At 48.9% G+C, this 16,385-nt stretch overlaps 1 protein-coding gene across 6 annotated transcripts in view; it reads right to left on the reverse strand.

Moving 5' to 3' along the window:
• ADGRB1 (adhesion G protein-coupled receptor B1) overlaps positions 1–14,691 on the reverse strand; it is a 176,124-nt gene extending 161,433 nt beyond the window's left edge. For all 6 annotated transcript variants that reach the window (XM_043507255.1, XM_043507254.1, XM_043507253.1 and 3 more), the window contains exons 1-6: positions 14,667–14,691; positions 10,883–10,989; positions 9,349–9,543; positions 6,991–7,059; positions 3,126–3,234; positions 1,250–1,393 (exon numbers count right to left, since the gene is read on the reverse strand). In XM_043507255.1, the coding sequence (XP_043363190.1) occupies positions 1,250–1,393; positions 3,126–3,234; positions 6,991–7,059; positions 9,349–9,543; positions 10,883–10,888 (523 nt within the window). In that variant the 5' untranslated portion in view covers positions 10,889–10,989; positions 14,667–14,691. The remainder of the gene's footprint in view (positions 1–1,249; positions 1,394–3,125; positions 3,235–6,990; positions 7,060–9,348; positions 9,544–10,882; positions 10,990–14,666) is intronic.
• Positions 14,692–16,385: the final 1,694 nt, after the last annotated feature.

Here is a 16,385-nt window from a genome sequence, read left to right on the forward strand (position 1 = left end):
ATGTTTAGGGCCCAGTCCTGCAAAGAACCGAACACGGCCCACGCAAAGAGGAGCCCTGTAAGCTTACTGAGAACCAAGGCTGACTTCAGTAAGTGGCATCTACACCCAGTACCCCACAGGATCATGTGTTTGGAGCTAATCCCAACCTCAGAAGACCTGCTGCAGCTAATGGATGGTCCACAGAGTAGCTACAGAATCAGGCCCTGGCTGAGCACTCTAGGATCCGAGCCCTAAGCCCTGCAGTTTTCCTTTTAAGATCTGAGATTCAGGACGGCTTGGTTTATGCTCAAGCGGTGGCTAGATTTGCTCTGCTTGCTCCCCCTCTCCCTCTCCATGCTGTTCGGGCCTGATAATAGACTGTCATGGAGCAAATGACCCCTGAGTGATTAATGCCCCCTTTCCTGCAGCCGATGTGTGGTTACAGAGGATTACACACAAGAGGCACAGACATCACTCCAGATACACGGCCACTGCCCATCCAGCGGCCAAGAACTGCCTGCCTGCCCGGCCGCCAGAGCCAGCCAAGCGAATAACCCAGAACGTTTCATATCCACCGCACGATGAATGGCAACCTTTTCTTCTCCCTCCCTCCCTCCCTCTCTCCCCCTGAAAAATTCCCTCCATTGCCACTTGGCACTGGGAGCCTATTTTCATGAAAAATACAAATCATTAAACTGGTAACACAGCTCCCAGACCATTCCGAATGCCAAGACGTTCGCTCCCAGAGAAGCGTCTTTCTGTGCGCTGGCTCACAGCACCAAAATGATGCCACAGACCAGAGAGAAAACAACACACAACCCCCAACAAGGTCGGGAAGGAACCAGTTCGGGGTCCAGCCTGCACTGGGAGGGGATGTCCTGCCCAGCTGATGGCTCGCCTGGAACCCAGTGCATCAGTTTCCTTTCAGACTAAGTGGAGCGAGTAGATTATTATTGTCTGCAATGTGCCTCAGGTGCATTGCTGCTCTGGGGTTTGGCTCTGCCTCCAGCTGTTTTCTAAGGAAGAAGCTGTTGTGTCTAGTAATGGATCCGCGACCAAATCCGGGATGTGAACTAATCTCCTGAACTTGCTGGGGAGCTCAGACCTGGATCTAAACGACACCTCATCTTTAAGGCTCAGTGCTGCGTTCAGGGCCCGTACCTCTTGGGCAGATCCTCACTAGCTGAGGGCAGAGCTTGCGGAGAGAGCATAAATGATTGAAGCCCCCTTGACGCTGAAGAACAATGATACTGCAGCAGCACTGCCTTACCTGCTAGCCCTGTAGAGAGGATGCTCTTGGAGATGGTGACCTTGTCCTCGGAGGTCCTGGCCCAGTCCACCATGCCCCTCCAGCCTTTCATGGGGAAGCTGATGTCAGTGGCTGCATTGGCGGGGAGTTTGTGGATGTTGAGGACTTGAGGGGAAACAGAAACAATAAGTTTACACTGGTGTAAACTCAGAGTAACTCTGCTGACTTCATTTACACCAGCGTGACTCCAGAGTGACTCTGATTACTTCATTTACACCAGTGCAAATCCAGAGAGACTCCAATGACTTAATTCACATTGCTGCAACTATGTGTGGAAATTCAGAGACTATGAACCATTCAGAGACTATGAACACCCAACATTTTGGATTTTCCGCTCTTTGAAAATGCGGCCCTCCATGTCGTCTGTACGGTGCAAGGGGTAGCTCAGACCAGACAAATGGCATTCCATTAGCCCGGAGAGAGGTCAAGGCCATATGTGAATTGTCTCAGAGAAAGCCCCTCCTTGCCCATTTGGCTAATGGAGTGCCTTGGGGCAAACCCCTCTTTAGCTGGTGGGATGGTGCCTGTAAGAACAAGCAGGGCTTTGGGAAATGTCTCTCCCTGCCTACCATGAGCTGAGGCAACCAGGGATTGAGAAGGGATGAGCTGTGAGTGTGCAAGACTTTGTGATCTTGGTGGCCAAGAGTGTGATGAAAGCAGAGGAAGACTGGGAGCCTCTGGATTAGCCAGATACTGTCCAGGAGAGCTGAGATCTCTGGCATGGCAGGAGGTATTTGTTCAGCTAACATCTGTACATAAAGCAAGGTGATAGCACTATGCAAGTGGAGCTGGAGCTTCTGTTCATTGAGCAGGACCCCCATGCATCCTTCTCTCCCTCCCATCCATACTTCCTCAGCCTCCTCCACCCTCAGATTAAACTCAAGACCCCTTAACCCAAATACTGCCCTTGCTCCCACCCGTGTGACCCTAGAGATGGCCCTGGGCTTGCACTGATGTGAACGGGACCATTAGCCTGGCCAATGGTGGTTTACACCCTGCATCATACGTTCCGTCACACCTGGGTGGGACACACAGAGAACACATTTGCCTTCCGGGGAGCATGAATGCAGCACTCAGCCTGAGAGGCTTGTACCATCCCTTTGATAAACTCTGGAAGGAGCAGGGAGAAGAAGGGTGGTCTTGGGTTTAAATGAGTGGGCTGCAACTTAGGAGAGCCCCATTCCATTCCCAGCTCTGCCAGACTTCTTCTGGGACCCTGGGCAAGTCATTTCATCGCTCTGTGCTTCAGCTGTGACATGAGGAGAACAATCTTTCCTTTCCCGCATTCTTTGCCCGTCCTGTCTATTGAGCTTGTAAACTCTTGAGGGCAGAAACTGCCTCTTCCCACGTGTATGTACCAATGCTTGCACCACGGCCAATCTCAGCTGAGATCTCTAGGCATTGACAGAACACTGTTTCTGTTACTGGTATCGGTCCACTGGCCTGGAGTCCCATCTTTTACAGTGGCTGATTCTTGAAGGGAGAGCTGACTGCCTGCTCTAGCCTCCCAAGGCCCTAGAGAAGCGCTAACTATGCTGACAGCTGAGGACTACTCTGCTTCACTTCACCTCATTACCTCAGGAGCCTTCCAAGTTAGCACATTGCCTACGAAGAGTAACAGCGGGGAGCCTGATCCCAAGGACCCAGGCTGCATCTGTATCACATCTCTTTCGTGAGAAGAAGTCGCTGTGTGGCTCCCTCTGCTCCCTCCCAGCCCCTGGCCAGCATTTTCCCCTGCCCAGGCTCACAGCCAGCTCATAAAAACTGCAAGGAGCGATGGCATGGTTTGAATCTGCCTGTGGAGCAGGGGAGAGGAGCAGAATCCAAACCGACTCACTTAGATTGTCCGTCACTTGGTAGGAATCCCGGAAATCTTTCATGCGAAATCCAATGACATCAATGAAATCCTCCACAAGCCTGAACAGCTCCTTAGCATTGGGCCCCACCTGCAAACCCAATAAGGAGAGGTCAAATATTTAGCGGCACAGATAGCAATGCGTTCACCTGGGCCACTCCAATGGCCAGGGTTCCTGCAGGCTTATCTCACACACAGAGAGCCGGAAGCATTCTCTGCTCATGCTGCAGTACCGCGGAGTAGTGAATAACCGTGAGGGCAGAAAAATGATCCAAGAAGATAGAAACATGGACAGGAAATGACAATATAAGATTCAGTTTGGGAAAACGCAGCTGATGGCCTTGGAGGAGAATAGTCCTGATCACAACGGGAGGGCAAAACCACAACGGGAGGGCTCTGATAGTGACCTATCAACCTACCCTCCTTCCCCAAGGTCCCAGTCTGGCCCGGGAAAGCCACATCAGACATTGACAGTTTTCCATGACCTGCAGTTAGCTTAACGTGGTCAGCAAATGAGACATGCCAGGCCCTATCTTCAGGTGGTGTAAATCAGCACCGCTCCATTTACGTCCGGTGGAGGATCTGGCCTGATGTGTCCACCAACAAGGCCAATGTGATTTGGCGCTGCACATGCAGAGGTAATAGACCTGCTTTATGCAAGCTCTGGAGTATCTACGCCCAGAGTCAAATCCTGAGATCCTTACTCATTCAAAACTCCCTTTCACTTCGAGGACTCGGGGGGATCTGGCTCGTGGAATATTGTGCTCAGCTCTCAGAGTCAACATGATTGGAAATACATTGAGCAAAGAGAGGGAGTCCAGAGAATCCTTGCCCGCACTGCTGTTCCTGGGCTGAGTACAGCCAGGCCAGTCCAGACCCACCAGGCTAAGCAAAGGGAACGTTTTCACAAAGCTATGAAACAGGATGCAACACCACTATTTGAGGACAGCTGTTACAAAAATGGGGGAGCCCATTCCTCAAATCTGGGCACCCCAAGTGCATGTCTAAATCCCAGCTGGGAAGCAGACATCAGAATTTAGGCAGGGAAATGCCTCTCTTAGGCCCATATGTCTGAAAACTGGGGCCACCATGAGCTGTTGTTGGAGGGGATGTTCTGACTCTTTACTATGTACAGTGCTCTATTGAGAACTGAGGACTACTGGTCACTGAACAGCCTGATCCTAGCTCCATCAGAGACTGCTGCTCCCTCCAACAGCCCTCCAGTGGGACCCTGGCTTAGACTATCATGCATGCTGCACAGATCATTCCCACTGGCAGGACCCCAGCTGCTAGAAGTCTCCTTGCCAAAGCCTGGCTGTGTTTAGTGACACAAGTCATGACTCTGGGACAATGTTTCTAACCTACAATGACTAAACCTAACTCCCCAAACACTCCTAAACTTAAAATTCACACCTGCCTAAGCATAGGAAAATAGAGAGAAATAAGGACCATTTGGTTTTTTTTGTTTATATACCCTGTCACAATTTTGCCTGGTACTTCGATATCAAAGTAATTGCATCTTAGATCTGTCATAGGTTGATTGCACAGACAGTTTAGTGATCAAGCAGTTGTACAAGTAGAAGCCTGTATAGGGGAATATCCCCAACCAACCCATAGATCTGTGTAGGAAGAGAATATTGTTAAACAGCCAGGGCTACCATAACAGAGTTGTTGGGTTTGTTTGTTTGGTTGGTTGTTTTTTTTTTTTAAATTGAGAGGTGGGAGCTAAAGCCCTGTGTTAAAAGGAATCTGTTTACATGGCATGGTAGATAGTGTACCTGCACCTATCCCTCTGCTAGGTGGCCAGAGACCAGATCCAGTCTATGTTCCCCTCTAGCGGCTGGAGGATTTTAGAAAAGCTATTACCAATGATTCTCCTCTTGGTGCTCATGGGAGAGCAGACTCTGGATTTAGAACTTTTAGGCCGAGATCTTATTTCTCATTCAAATATATGGAAATTGGGCTTTCATATCCCCTAGGCAACATAGGCCACCTCAGCCATGGTCCTCGTGCTGTCTATAATAGCGGCGGTGGTCAAAAGATGAAAGACCCTCTGACTGATATCAAAGCAGTGCATAAAATAACATCTGCTGTCATGAGAGTGCAGATAGGTGACACCGCAGGAATGAACATCAGGTGGGTGTCAGAGGCCAGCAAGCCAGGTTTACAACACAGGGAAGCTGTTAAGGGAAAACCTGGAGCCTGGAGAAAACTGCAACTATTTTTATGATGATCAACAGGGTTTCTGTGTTGTCATGACGGCTCAGCAGAGTCCACTCCACAGTGACTATTCTGAAATGTGTATGTAGACACGTATTTGCTAAATTGAGCATACGGTTCTTCACCTCCTCTGGAACCGGCCAGGGTCATCGATTGCCAGATGTGCTGGGGAAACCCCAGCTATAGGGGCGAAAGGGGAGCTCAGTCTCGAGGTCTGTTCAGTACTTGGTCTATCCCCTTTTAGCTAGGTAATGTGCCCCTCCCCCTATCTGACTCATTTCAGAGAAGCCTCCGAACAGACATCAGGTGGTAACATTACTGACCTAGCCCATCTCTCAATGTGTGACCTCTTGCAGGGGAGCAAGCTCAACCCGCCAATAGCACAAACCTTCCCTGGAGCTATTTAGTTTCATTTCAATGTATCTCATCCCTTTATGCAAGAGTCTTTCACTCAGCCCCTTGACGTAGGGGGTCTCAGATTAAACCGGCAGCTTGTCAGCTGCCAGAGATGTACACTGGCCATTCTGAAGACAATTGACCTTTAAGGATTCATGTTTGTGTCGGGCAATAATCTCTCGCTCCTTTGCTGTTTGCTGCCCCTTCTGAGGGGGTTCACCGGACAACACAGTGGGTAAAAGGGCCGCCCTATTGTGACCCACGCCCCGTGGTCTCCTCAGTGGAATACTCTCCACCTGACGGACGCCTGTCAGAAACCAGACCTGTCTGTGGGGATGTTGACTTCCGAGATGAAGGCACAGGAGGGACTGTGTTCTGAGACACAGTAAAATGGAAGAGATAAGGGAGGAACTACTACAGACAGGGAGCCATCAGTCAGAGTCGCCTACAAACAGGCTTTGCCTTCAAGGCAGTATCATTTCACTCTGATGCGGCTCCCTGGGGTGGCAGAGGGATCAGCGCTGTTGAGCAGTGAGCGCTGCGAGGAAGAATGGCATTTTCAGTGCAGGTTAGGGACAGTGGGTAAGTCACCTACATACACAGGCAGAAAATGCAATTGAGGCAGGGTAAGGGTTTGGTAAGACGTCAACGGGACAAATAGCAGTCCCTTTGCCCAGACAGGATGTGCTTTATCTGATGAATTATCCACCATGTTCCCTAATTGCCAGCATCCCTGGGGAGACGCAAGGCGACCTCGTGAGGAAAGGGTAGCTAAAATATAAATGAACCCTTGCGCAGCTCGAGCTGAGCCGAAGCATTAGCTCAGATGGCAGAGCACAGTCCTGGCCCTTTAAAATCCTACCTGTCCTGCCTGAGTCTTTTCATACAGGACTCAGATTTAGGAGGAACCTTAAAGGGCCAGGACTGCACTTGGCTCTGAAGTCTAGCATGATCCATTTTCCTCGTCACCACTGATTTCTCCAAGCAGGGTAATTCAGCCTTCACTTCTCTTTCACTGCAAGGAGTTGTGTCACTGATGCCTAGCAGTGTGGCCAGATGAGTTCTATCTCTTCTGGGTGAAATGGATGCCCTTTGAGTACAACACCTGTCAGGCACACATAACAGTGAGATCACCCAACCTTAGGGGAAATGCCAATAACCCCCCTCCCCCCAAGCCACAGACTGAGAGCCAGCATTATTTGGGTTGTATGTTTAAGCAGCAGGTTCATACCATCTGAGCTTCCTCCCACTTGTCCCGGTTTTCCTCTGACAGCAAGTTGCTGATGATCTGGACAAAGTTCTAGAGAGGCGAGACAAAAAAGGAAAAGAAAGTCATGGTCAGAATATGACAGAGTAGAAGGACACATGCCCCACAACATGTGAAAGAGCAGAGAACAATAGTTTTTGCAAGAAGAGGATCTGCTCTCACTCACAGAGCACCTTTCTTCCCAAAGCATCCCAAAACACTGGACAAACCAAAGTCCTGCTCCCAATGAAATAAGGAGCAAAACCCCTACTGCCTCTCCTGGGGAGAAGAGTCAGAACTTTTCTCATCACCGGAGTGCAATAGGGCAGCCAGTGAGCACAACACAACTCATTACCCATAAGGCACAGCAGAAAGTAAAGGATTCTGCATGCCGTGGAGAGCACAAGGGACGTAGGCAGACATGAGGCAATGATAAAATGCCAAGAGGGGTTTTGACTATGGGGGGTGTGGAGAGCAGCAGAGTTGCCCACAGTACACCTGGCTCCCGCTTGCTCTCTGAGCCCCTCACTTTCACAGGGGGTTGGACTTGCACTGCAAACTGCAGGCCCAGATTTTGGAGATCTCAACATCCAGGAGTAGTGGGGATCTGGAGTTTTAGCTCGGCTAATTACAAAGACAGCAAATGTTTGCAAACCTCGGGCCCAGGTTCAGAATTCATGACCAGGTTCAGAATTCATGGGTGTTCTATCCATCTGGGAAAACTTACCGAGGGACATGATGGATTCTCCATCTTTTGTAGTCTTTAAATCAAGACTGGATGTTGTTTTAAAGGATCTGTTCTAGCTCATACTGAAGTTATGGGCTTGCTGCTGAAAGTATTGGTTGAGGTTCTCTGGCCTGTGCTGTACAGGAGGTCAGACTAGATTATCATAATGGAAAACCTATCTATCTATCGAGCCAGCCAGTCAGCCATCATTTTATCCAGTTATTTCTCTGGCCCCCATAACCAGAGTACCTGACCACTTCTCCATCATTCATGGATTCTCTCCTCACACTACCCCTGGGATATAGAGCCATATTATCCCTATTGTACAAAAGTGTGGATGGAGGCACAGGGCAGATTAAGGGACTTTCCCAAGATCACACAGGAAAGCTGAGCGAGGAACAGCACCCAGGTTTCTCCAGCTCCAGTGCAGCGCTCTATCCCTAACCTTCTTTTGGCCCTATCTCGAACAAACACAGAGATTAGGTTTCTCCAGCTCGGCCACTCCTGTCCCTCCCCATCTTTGCAAAAGTCTCAGCATGTGAGGCTTTGCTTGCCATTGTGAGTTAATGGACTTTCTCTGTACACTCTGCTGGGTGCTAGCTTCACTTGACCAAATCTTCACTGCTAAGAGAGCCCCAGAGGCTGAGATATTTCACCCAGTGAGTAACACGCAGGAAATATAGAAGCCTAGGTACCAAGCAGACCCCATCTCCAGCAGATCTATCCCCCTTCCAATGAAAAGTCATTGCTAGTATTGGGAGTGCATTCATACCCTGAAGCCAGCGAGCACAGGGCCTGCCAGACTACATCAGCCACTGCTTCATCCAGCCCTGTCACTGGGCTTTATGGAAGAAGACAAAACCACTTCCAGTGGTGGGAAAGCTGCTGGTGGCTCCATCTCCATTATAACTGGCTAGGAGGAATGACAGAATGGACTATCAGAGGAAGAAGGGCTATCCAGGCAAGAGTTCTGCTGTGTGTGTGTGTGAGAGAGAGAGAGAGATGTGAAGGCAGGAGATACAGAGTTCAAAGCCATTGATTTTCCTCTCCATTTTCCTCGCCGTTGCAGACACCATGAGGAAGCAGATCCTAGAGGACAAGTTTAATGTTTCAAGTTGTGGCCTGATGACCTCTCCTGAGGACAGATTTGTAGCCAGTCTGCATGCAGCTGCTGAAAGTAAATCCCAGGGCAAGAAACCCTCAGCCTTCTCCCACATCAATACACAGACACCTAATACCCAAGAATCAACTCCCCTTTCGGCCATTAGACTGAAATTCCTTCCAAATAAGGCACCAAAATCAATTAGACTCCACAGAAAGTGTAGCTGGGTTGAATCAGCTCAAAATGACTTTGCTCTTCAAGTTATTAGTTCATGAACCAGTGGGGATTGTGGGGGTGCGGGGGAAGCTCATTAGCCTGGGAAATGCACATTGGAAAATGAGGCACATCATGGAGGTAAGCAGAGACATTTCTGATTTTTCTGGGCTTTCATCAAGTATAAGTAGATTCCAATGCACACAGTGGTAGCCCAAACCCTGTGTGTATGTGCCCATGCTTTAGACTTGCCCACTGGCACCCATCCCATCATGACGTGCATCTCTCTTCCTCAGCTCACCTGTACATCCCCAGCAGCGGGGTTGTAATATGCCCTACGGAAAATCTCGGTCATATTTCTGAGTACGTCGATAGTGGACAGCAGGTCCCCGCTGTAGCTGGTCCCATCCTGGGAGATCTCCACGAGGTTTTGGAGCACTTCAGATACCCCTTCTCCCATCAGCCCCCGCTGAGCTTTGGAGAGATGCTCCCTTGTCTGAGACGAAAGAAGAGCACAATGAGTCAAACACACGTTAATGGGGATCAGTGAAGTTCTCAGGCCTTAGGAGCACAGACCAGATGATCACCATGGTCCTTCTGGGCATATGTCACCTAATCAATTCCCTGCCACTGCAGGGATCTCGGGCATTGGTGGTATCTTGGTCTCTCCTGTTCTCTAACTCTATGTGACAGTCCAGTCTCCTGAGGACTTTGGCTCAGTAGAGGGTAGCGGGGTGAAATGTAATGGCTTTGATATACAGGAGTTCATGCTTGATGGTCTAATGACCCCTTCGGGTCTTCAGCTCCATGCAATCTGGGAGAATCTGTGATATCTCTGAAAGGTCGTAGGTGGCTATCAGAGGAAAACTGAATTCCCACTTTCTTTGTGACCAGAAAGGGAAGTGTCCCAACAGATTCAGAAGGTTATTCAGAAGGCAGATTATTCTGCCTCATAACCTTGCTGCTGGCTACCCCTGCCTGCAATGGAAGATTTGCTCAGCAATCAGTATTGTAGCTGTCTTATACCTGAGTTACAGCCATCTGAGCCCACAGACGGGAACGAGAATGGTTCTGCTGCAGGCACTGACTTTCCAGACAAGCCACTGGAGATTGGCAGAAGCAGGCCAAGTATTTACAGTTTTTATTATTATGATAACAGCTAAAGGACCCAACTGAGAACGGGGCCCCATCATGCCAGACACTAAAATCCCCAGCAAGAGACTATCCTGTCGCAAGGGGTTTACAATCTAACTAGACAAGACAGACAAAGGGGGAAGAAGCAAGAATCATTATCCCCATTTTACAGCTCGGAGCACTGTGTTTTTCTCTGTGCACAGATCTTATCAGGATAAAGGACTGAGGGGACAGTAATGCCTTCCATTTACAACAGCTTCCTCCCAAAGGATCCCAAAATGCTTTATAAACTCTCCTTTCATGGCCACTGAAATGCAGCAACAACACTGCACAAGGGCTTAGGGCAGAAAGAGATGACATCCTATCTTTTAACACTGCAGGGTGAATGTAAGGAAACTGGAGTTTGGGCAGGATACCAAGGTTAACACCCTCTACCCTTGAAAAAAGTGCTAGGAGCCCTTTAAATAATCACAAGTGGCCAGGCCTCTGTTGTAGGATTAGTCCAAAGACAGAGCCTTCAGCACCACTGCACCCTCTAACACAATAATGGGTCACTGGCTCACTACAGTCTCAGAGGGAAGAGTGGGTCACTACTGGATCAGTGTAAGCACTTTGGGTTTCTCTGGGGAATCTCCCATCTAAGTAAAAAGCGACAATGGGGGGAAATGGATCCATTCTGATAAGAAGTAAATCTCTCTTACCATCATCTGTATATTCCTGTAGTCAATGGAAACACACTTGATGTATGTCGGAGTCTCCCAGTATGCTATCCCCTCTTCATCTAAAGTGCATCTTCGCAGGATCAACCCTAAAGGAGAATGAAAGGGGCATGGAAGGAGGACAACTGGATGTGGACAAAGGTGATCCAGTGGATATATTGTACTTGGACTTTCAGAAAGCCTTTGACAAGGTCCACACCAAAGGCTCTTAAGCAAAGTAAGCAGTCATGGGATCAGAAGGAAGACCCTCTCACTAACTGGTTGAAAGATAGAAAAGAAAGGGTAGGAATAAATGGTCAGTTTTCACAGTGGAGAGGGGTAAAAAGTGAGGTCCCTCAAGGATCTGTACTGTGTTGGTCAATGTATTCATAAATGATCTGGAAAAGGGATAGGAAACAGTGGGGTGACAAAGTTTCAAGGTGATACTAAATTACTCAAGAATAAAGCTGTTTGTGAACAGTTACAAAGGGATCTCACAAAACTGCGTGACTGGGCAACAAAATGGCAGATGAAATTCAGTGTTGATAAGTGCAAAGCAATGCACATTGGAAGACATCATCCCAACTATATATATAAAATGGTGGGGTCTAAATTAGCTAATACCACTCAAGAAAGAAATCTTGGGGTCATTGTGGATAGTTCTCTGAAAACATCTGCTCAATGTGCAGTGGCAGTCAAAAAAGGTAAGAGAATGTTAGGAACCATTAGGAAAGGGATAGATAATAAGACAGAAAATATCAAAATACCACAATGTAAATCCATAGTACGCCCACACGTTGAATACTGCGTGCATTGCTGGTTGTTCTATCTCAAAAAAGATGTATTAGAATTGGAAAAGGTACAGAGAAGAGCAACAAGAATGATATGGGGTCTGGAACAGTGTCCACATGAGGAGAGATTACAAAGACTGGGACTGTTCATTTTAGAAAAGAGACGACTCAGGGAGGGATATGATAGTGGTCTATAGAATCATGACTGCTGTGGAGACTGTGAATAGAGAAGTGATATTTACCCCTTCATGGAACACAAGAACCAGGAGTCACCTGATGACATTAATCGGCAGCAGGTTTAAAACAAACAAAAGGAAGGATTTCTTCACACAACGCACAGTCAAGCTGTGGAACTCATTGCCAGGGAATGTTGTGAAAGCCAAAAGCGTAAGTGGGTTCAAAAAAAAATTAGATAAATTCACGGAGGATAAGTCCATCAGTAGCTATTAGCCAAGATCGTCAGAGACACAACCCTATGCTCTGGGTGTCCCTAAGCCTCTGACTGCCAGAAGCTAGGATTGGACAATGGGGGACGGATCACTCTGTAAACTGCCCTGTTCTCTTCATTCCCTCGGAAGCATCTAGCACAGGGCACTGTCGGAAGACAGGATACTGGGTAGATGCGCCATTGGTCTGACCCAGTATGGCCGTTCTTATGTTCCTATGGAAACCCTGAGCATTCTCATGGAGGATACTCACAACAAGCTGATTTAGCTAGAGATGCGCACAAACTACCACAGACAATTGCAGAGCACACACAACAACCACTAGCACTTTGGCTGGGGTTTTTTATCTCCTTTCTCTGCATCCCCCAGGGACATGAGAGCCAAAGAAAACCACAGTGGAAGCACTTGGCTGGCAATTTAGATCAGGCTAACTCGAACAAAGGAAACTCTATGTCTGCACCCATGGGAGGCAAACCCAGTGAGTCCCAAAGAATCTCACAAAAGTGCCTGATTCTGTATCGCTAATCTGAGGGATTAAAGCAGCAATGGCTGCTAATCTTATCCGAAGATCTCAAAAGGGGATAAATAACCAACAGCACCGCTTTTGAGCTGAGGTACTCTGAAACTGCGAACACGGCCATTCGCCTCTTCTGTAAGTCCTGTCCACTGTCCTTCGTAACTCCAGTCACCTCCTAATTTACAGTGATTTGCTGCTTTGGCAGCCTTTCCTTTGCTCATACCATCCCTCCGGCCATGGAGAAAGAGATGAATCAGTGATGGAGAAGATGAAGGAGGTGGATGAATGGCTGGATGAATGGACTATAAGGTGGATAGAAAGCTGGCTAGATTGTTAGGCTCAAGGAGTAGTGATAAATGGCTCCATGTCTAGCTGCAGCCGGTATCAAGTGGAGTCCCCCAAGGGTCGGTCCTCAGGCCGGTTTTGTTCAATATCTTCATAAATGATCTGGCGGATGGTGTGGATTGCACCCTCAGCAAGTTTGCAGATGACACTAAACTGGGAGGAGAGGTAGATACGCTGAAGGCTAGGGATAGGATACAGAGGGACCTAGACAAATTAGAGGATTGGGACAAAAGAAATCTGATGAGGTTCAACAAGGACAAGTGCAGAGTCCTGCACTTAGGGTGGAAGAATCCCATGCACTGCTACAGACTAGGGACCAAATGGCTCGGCAGCAGTTCTGCAGAAAAGGATCTAGGGGTTACAGTGGACGAGAAGCTGGATATGAGTCAACAGTGTGCCCTTGTTGCCAAGAAGGCTAACAGCATTTTGGGCTGTATAAGTAGGGGCATTGCCAGCAGATCGAGGGACATGATCGTTCCCCTCTATTTAGCATTGGTGAGGCCTCATCTGGAGTACTGTGTCCAGTTTTGGGCCCCACACTACAAGAAGGATGTGGAAAAATTGGAAAAAGTCCAGCGGAGGGCAACAAAAATGATTAGGGGGCTGGAACACATGACTTATGAGGACAGGCTGAGGGAACTGGGATTATTTAGTCTGCAGAAGAGAGGAATGAGGGGGGATTTGATAGCTGCTTTCAACTACCTGAAGGGGGGTTCCAAAGAAGATGCATCTAGACTGTTCTCAGTGGTAGCAGATGACAGAACAAGGAGTAATGTCTCAAGTTGCAGTGGGGGGAGGTTTAGGTTGGATATTAGGAAAAACTTTTTCACTAGGAGGGTGGTGAAGCACTGGAATGGGTTCCCTAGGGAGGTGGTGGAATCTCCTTCCTTAGAGGTTTTTAAGGTCAGGTTTGACAAAGCCCAGTTGGTGTTGGTCCTGCTTTGAGCAGGGGGTTGGACTAGATGACCTCCTGAGGTCCCTTCCAACCCTGATATTCTATGATTCTATGATCTTGTCTGACCCTTCCTGCCAGCACAGTGGACATGCCCTCTCCCTCTTTGAGAGTCCCCCCAGGAGCAGGTGTGGCTAAGTTCACAATCAGGCTTTTATTGCTAATCGGTTTAGTAAACTTCCTTTGGATACACTTCCTTTAACCTGATTGCGGTGCATTCCACAGACCCTCCCATGACTGCTTACTCCAGGCTGGGACCTAGGCAGAGTCTATGCCAGCGGATGACCCTAGGCAGCACGGGCTGAGTGATCCAAAGAGAACTACAGGGGCTGTCAATGTCCAGCAGCCTCGATAAAAATAACCCTTTACATTCCTCACAGATGAATCCTGTGCCTCCTCCATCCCCCCACCGCCCCATCTCAGCTCCCATCATGCACCAAGAAAAACCTTGAGAAGCTCACCTAAAAGCTGCCTCTGAGCCCTCTCGTGGCTTTGCCTCGGAACTGCACGTTGCCCAGCAGCCCAAGGCTACACCGCCTCCGGAGGACAGCGGTGCCGAGGGAAAACAGATGCAGCCACCGTGTGCTTCTGGAGAAAGCTCCCCAGCAGTCACGCACTTTATTAAGTCCCCCCTTCCCCCCCAAATAACACGTGTTGGTCCTCTCTAGGTCAGAGAGGACCAAGATCTCCGTGAGTTTAAGTTGACTGCACAGGCAGGGTGCGTCCTTCTCCTTACCAGTGGCATTGCGAGGACACCGGACAGCCGCAGCCTCTCCGGCAGGCGTTTCCTTCCAAACCACGGAAGCAAAGTTATCTTCATTGCATATTTCATGGGGCTCTGTAAAGGATAAAGGCACTGGGTTGGCTATGCTGCCAGCTGCTCAGCATGGGCAAGATGGGAAGAAAGGAAGCGGGCAAGTAGCAGAGAGGGGGAAGATTAAAGGGAGAGGCAGAAAAAGGACCTGGCAGTTTGGAGGAAAGCATGCTGTATAGAGAGCCAGCAGCTCCTGAGATTAAATCACAGCTGCCTCATCACTTGGCCTTGGGCAAAGCCACCTGACCTCTCTGTAGCTCACGTTGCCTATCCAAAAACTGAGCTTTGATCCCCTGTGAGGGTTAATTAACTAGTGCCCACCTAAGGTGAATGCAAAGTGTGTTCCTGCTTGTGCTTAGCTCACATTGTTGGGATCTGGGGTTCTGGTGGCAAAGGTGCCAACCCTGCTTGGGACCCATGTCTAGGAGGCATTACACCTGCCCTAGGCTATGTATGTTTAAAACACTGCTATGTAGAACTGCCACATCCTAGAGGAGAAGACCAGGAAAGGTTGGAAGGGGAAAGGGGAGGAAAGAAAGGGAAAGGAGACACAGCTAGACAGAAACCAGGTTGAACCTGGACCACATAGAGAGCCCCCTCAAGCCCTACATAGGCAGCTATTCTCCTTGGGGCATTGGGTATCGGATGTTTACTTTACCAGATGAATATGGACAAGCAGTGGGTGTAAGCACCACCCCATAATGCCAGGAAGCTGGATTTCCATCAGCTGCTCATAAGAAATGACGCTGCAGAGCCCAGCAGGCTGCTGCCATGTTTAAATGATGCGGCTGCTCCCGGCACCAGCGGAAAGCACCCCGTGCAGTGGTTACACCAACCTCCGGCCTCAGCTGGGTCTAATGGACACGGGCTTGGGAGGAAAGGGGCGGCTGCAAAGTGGGGTGAAGCTGTGTCAGCCCACAGAGGGAGTCAAAATGGCCAACGCACTGTCACGCGAGTTGGAAGCACATACTACTACGTGAGTGATGGTTTATGTGGGAAAAGATTACTTATGGTACATAAAACTGGGGAAGCTGTGAACTTGGTATTAAAACTATTTATCACTCCTTGGGGTAGGGAGGGAAAACCTTATATGTAATGGTTTGCAATTACATTTTCTATTTATTGTGCATGTAAAACTACCCATAAACAAGGAGGCTGCATGCACGGCTGTTCCCTTCCAGGCCTGGCAGTTGCCAAGCCAATGCCAGTCATTGACCGGGCTCAGCAGCTGTTCACCGTGCTCTCCTCCCATGCAGGGAAGCACTGCTGGTGCCAGAGTTCAGTAGCGCCAGTAGTGGTGTGCCAAGGACACAATCAACCGAGCTGCAGGGGAGGGTGGCAGTAGCTGCAGATGACTGAAATAAATAAATTTCCTAGGTCCTGAGTTTTATTGTGAGCTGAGGGGAGTTAGTGGAGCATGCCCAGCCTGCAGCCCCCAAGTGCATCTTCAGCACAGGGAGAGCTCACAAGTCCTATATGGTGCATGACTACAGGGGGTATAGGAATATCTCGGGGATCCACTTCTGGGTTGTGGGTGTCCATCTCCACATGTGCTGCTTTGGAACTGACTGCAAGATTCCTTCAGGTGGGAGGCAGGGCTGAGAATTTAAAGACGGGGCTGGAGCCAGAATTCTGTATCTG

This window comes from Dermochelys coriacea, chromosome 2 (genome assembly GCF_009764565.3).
Source record: "Dermochelys coriacea isolate rDerCor1 chromosome 2, rDerCor1.pri.v4, whole genome shotgun sequence".
Classification (NCBI taxonomy): domain Eukaryota; kingdom Metazoa; phylum Chordata; order Testudines; family Dermochelyidae; genus Dermochelys; species Dermochelys coriacea.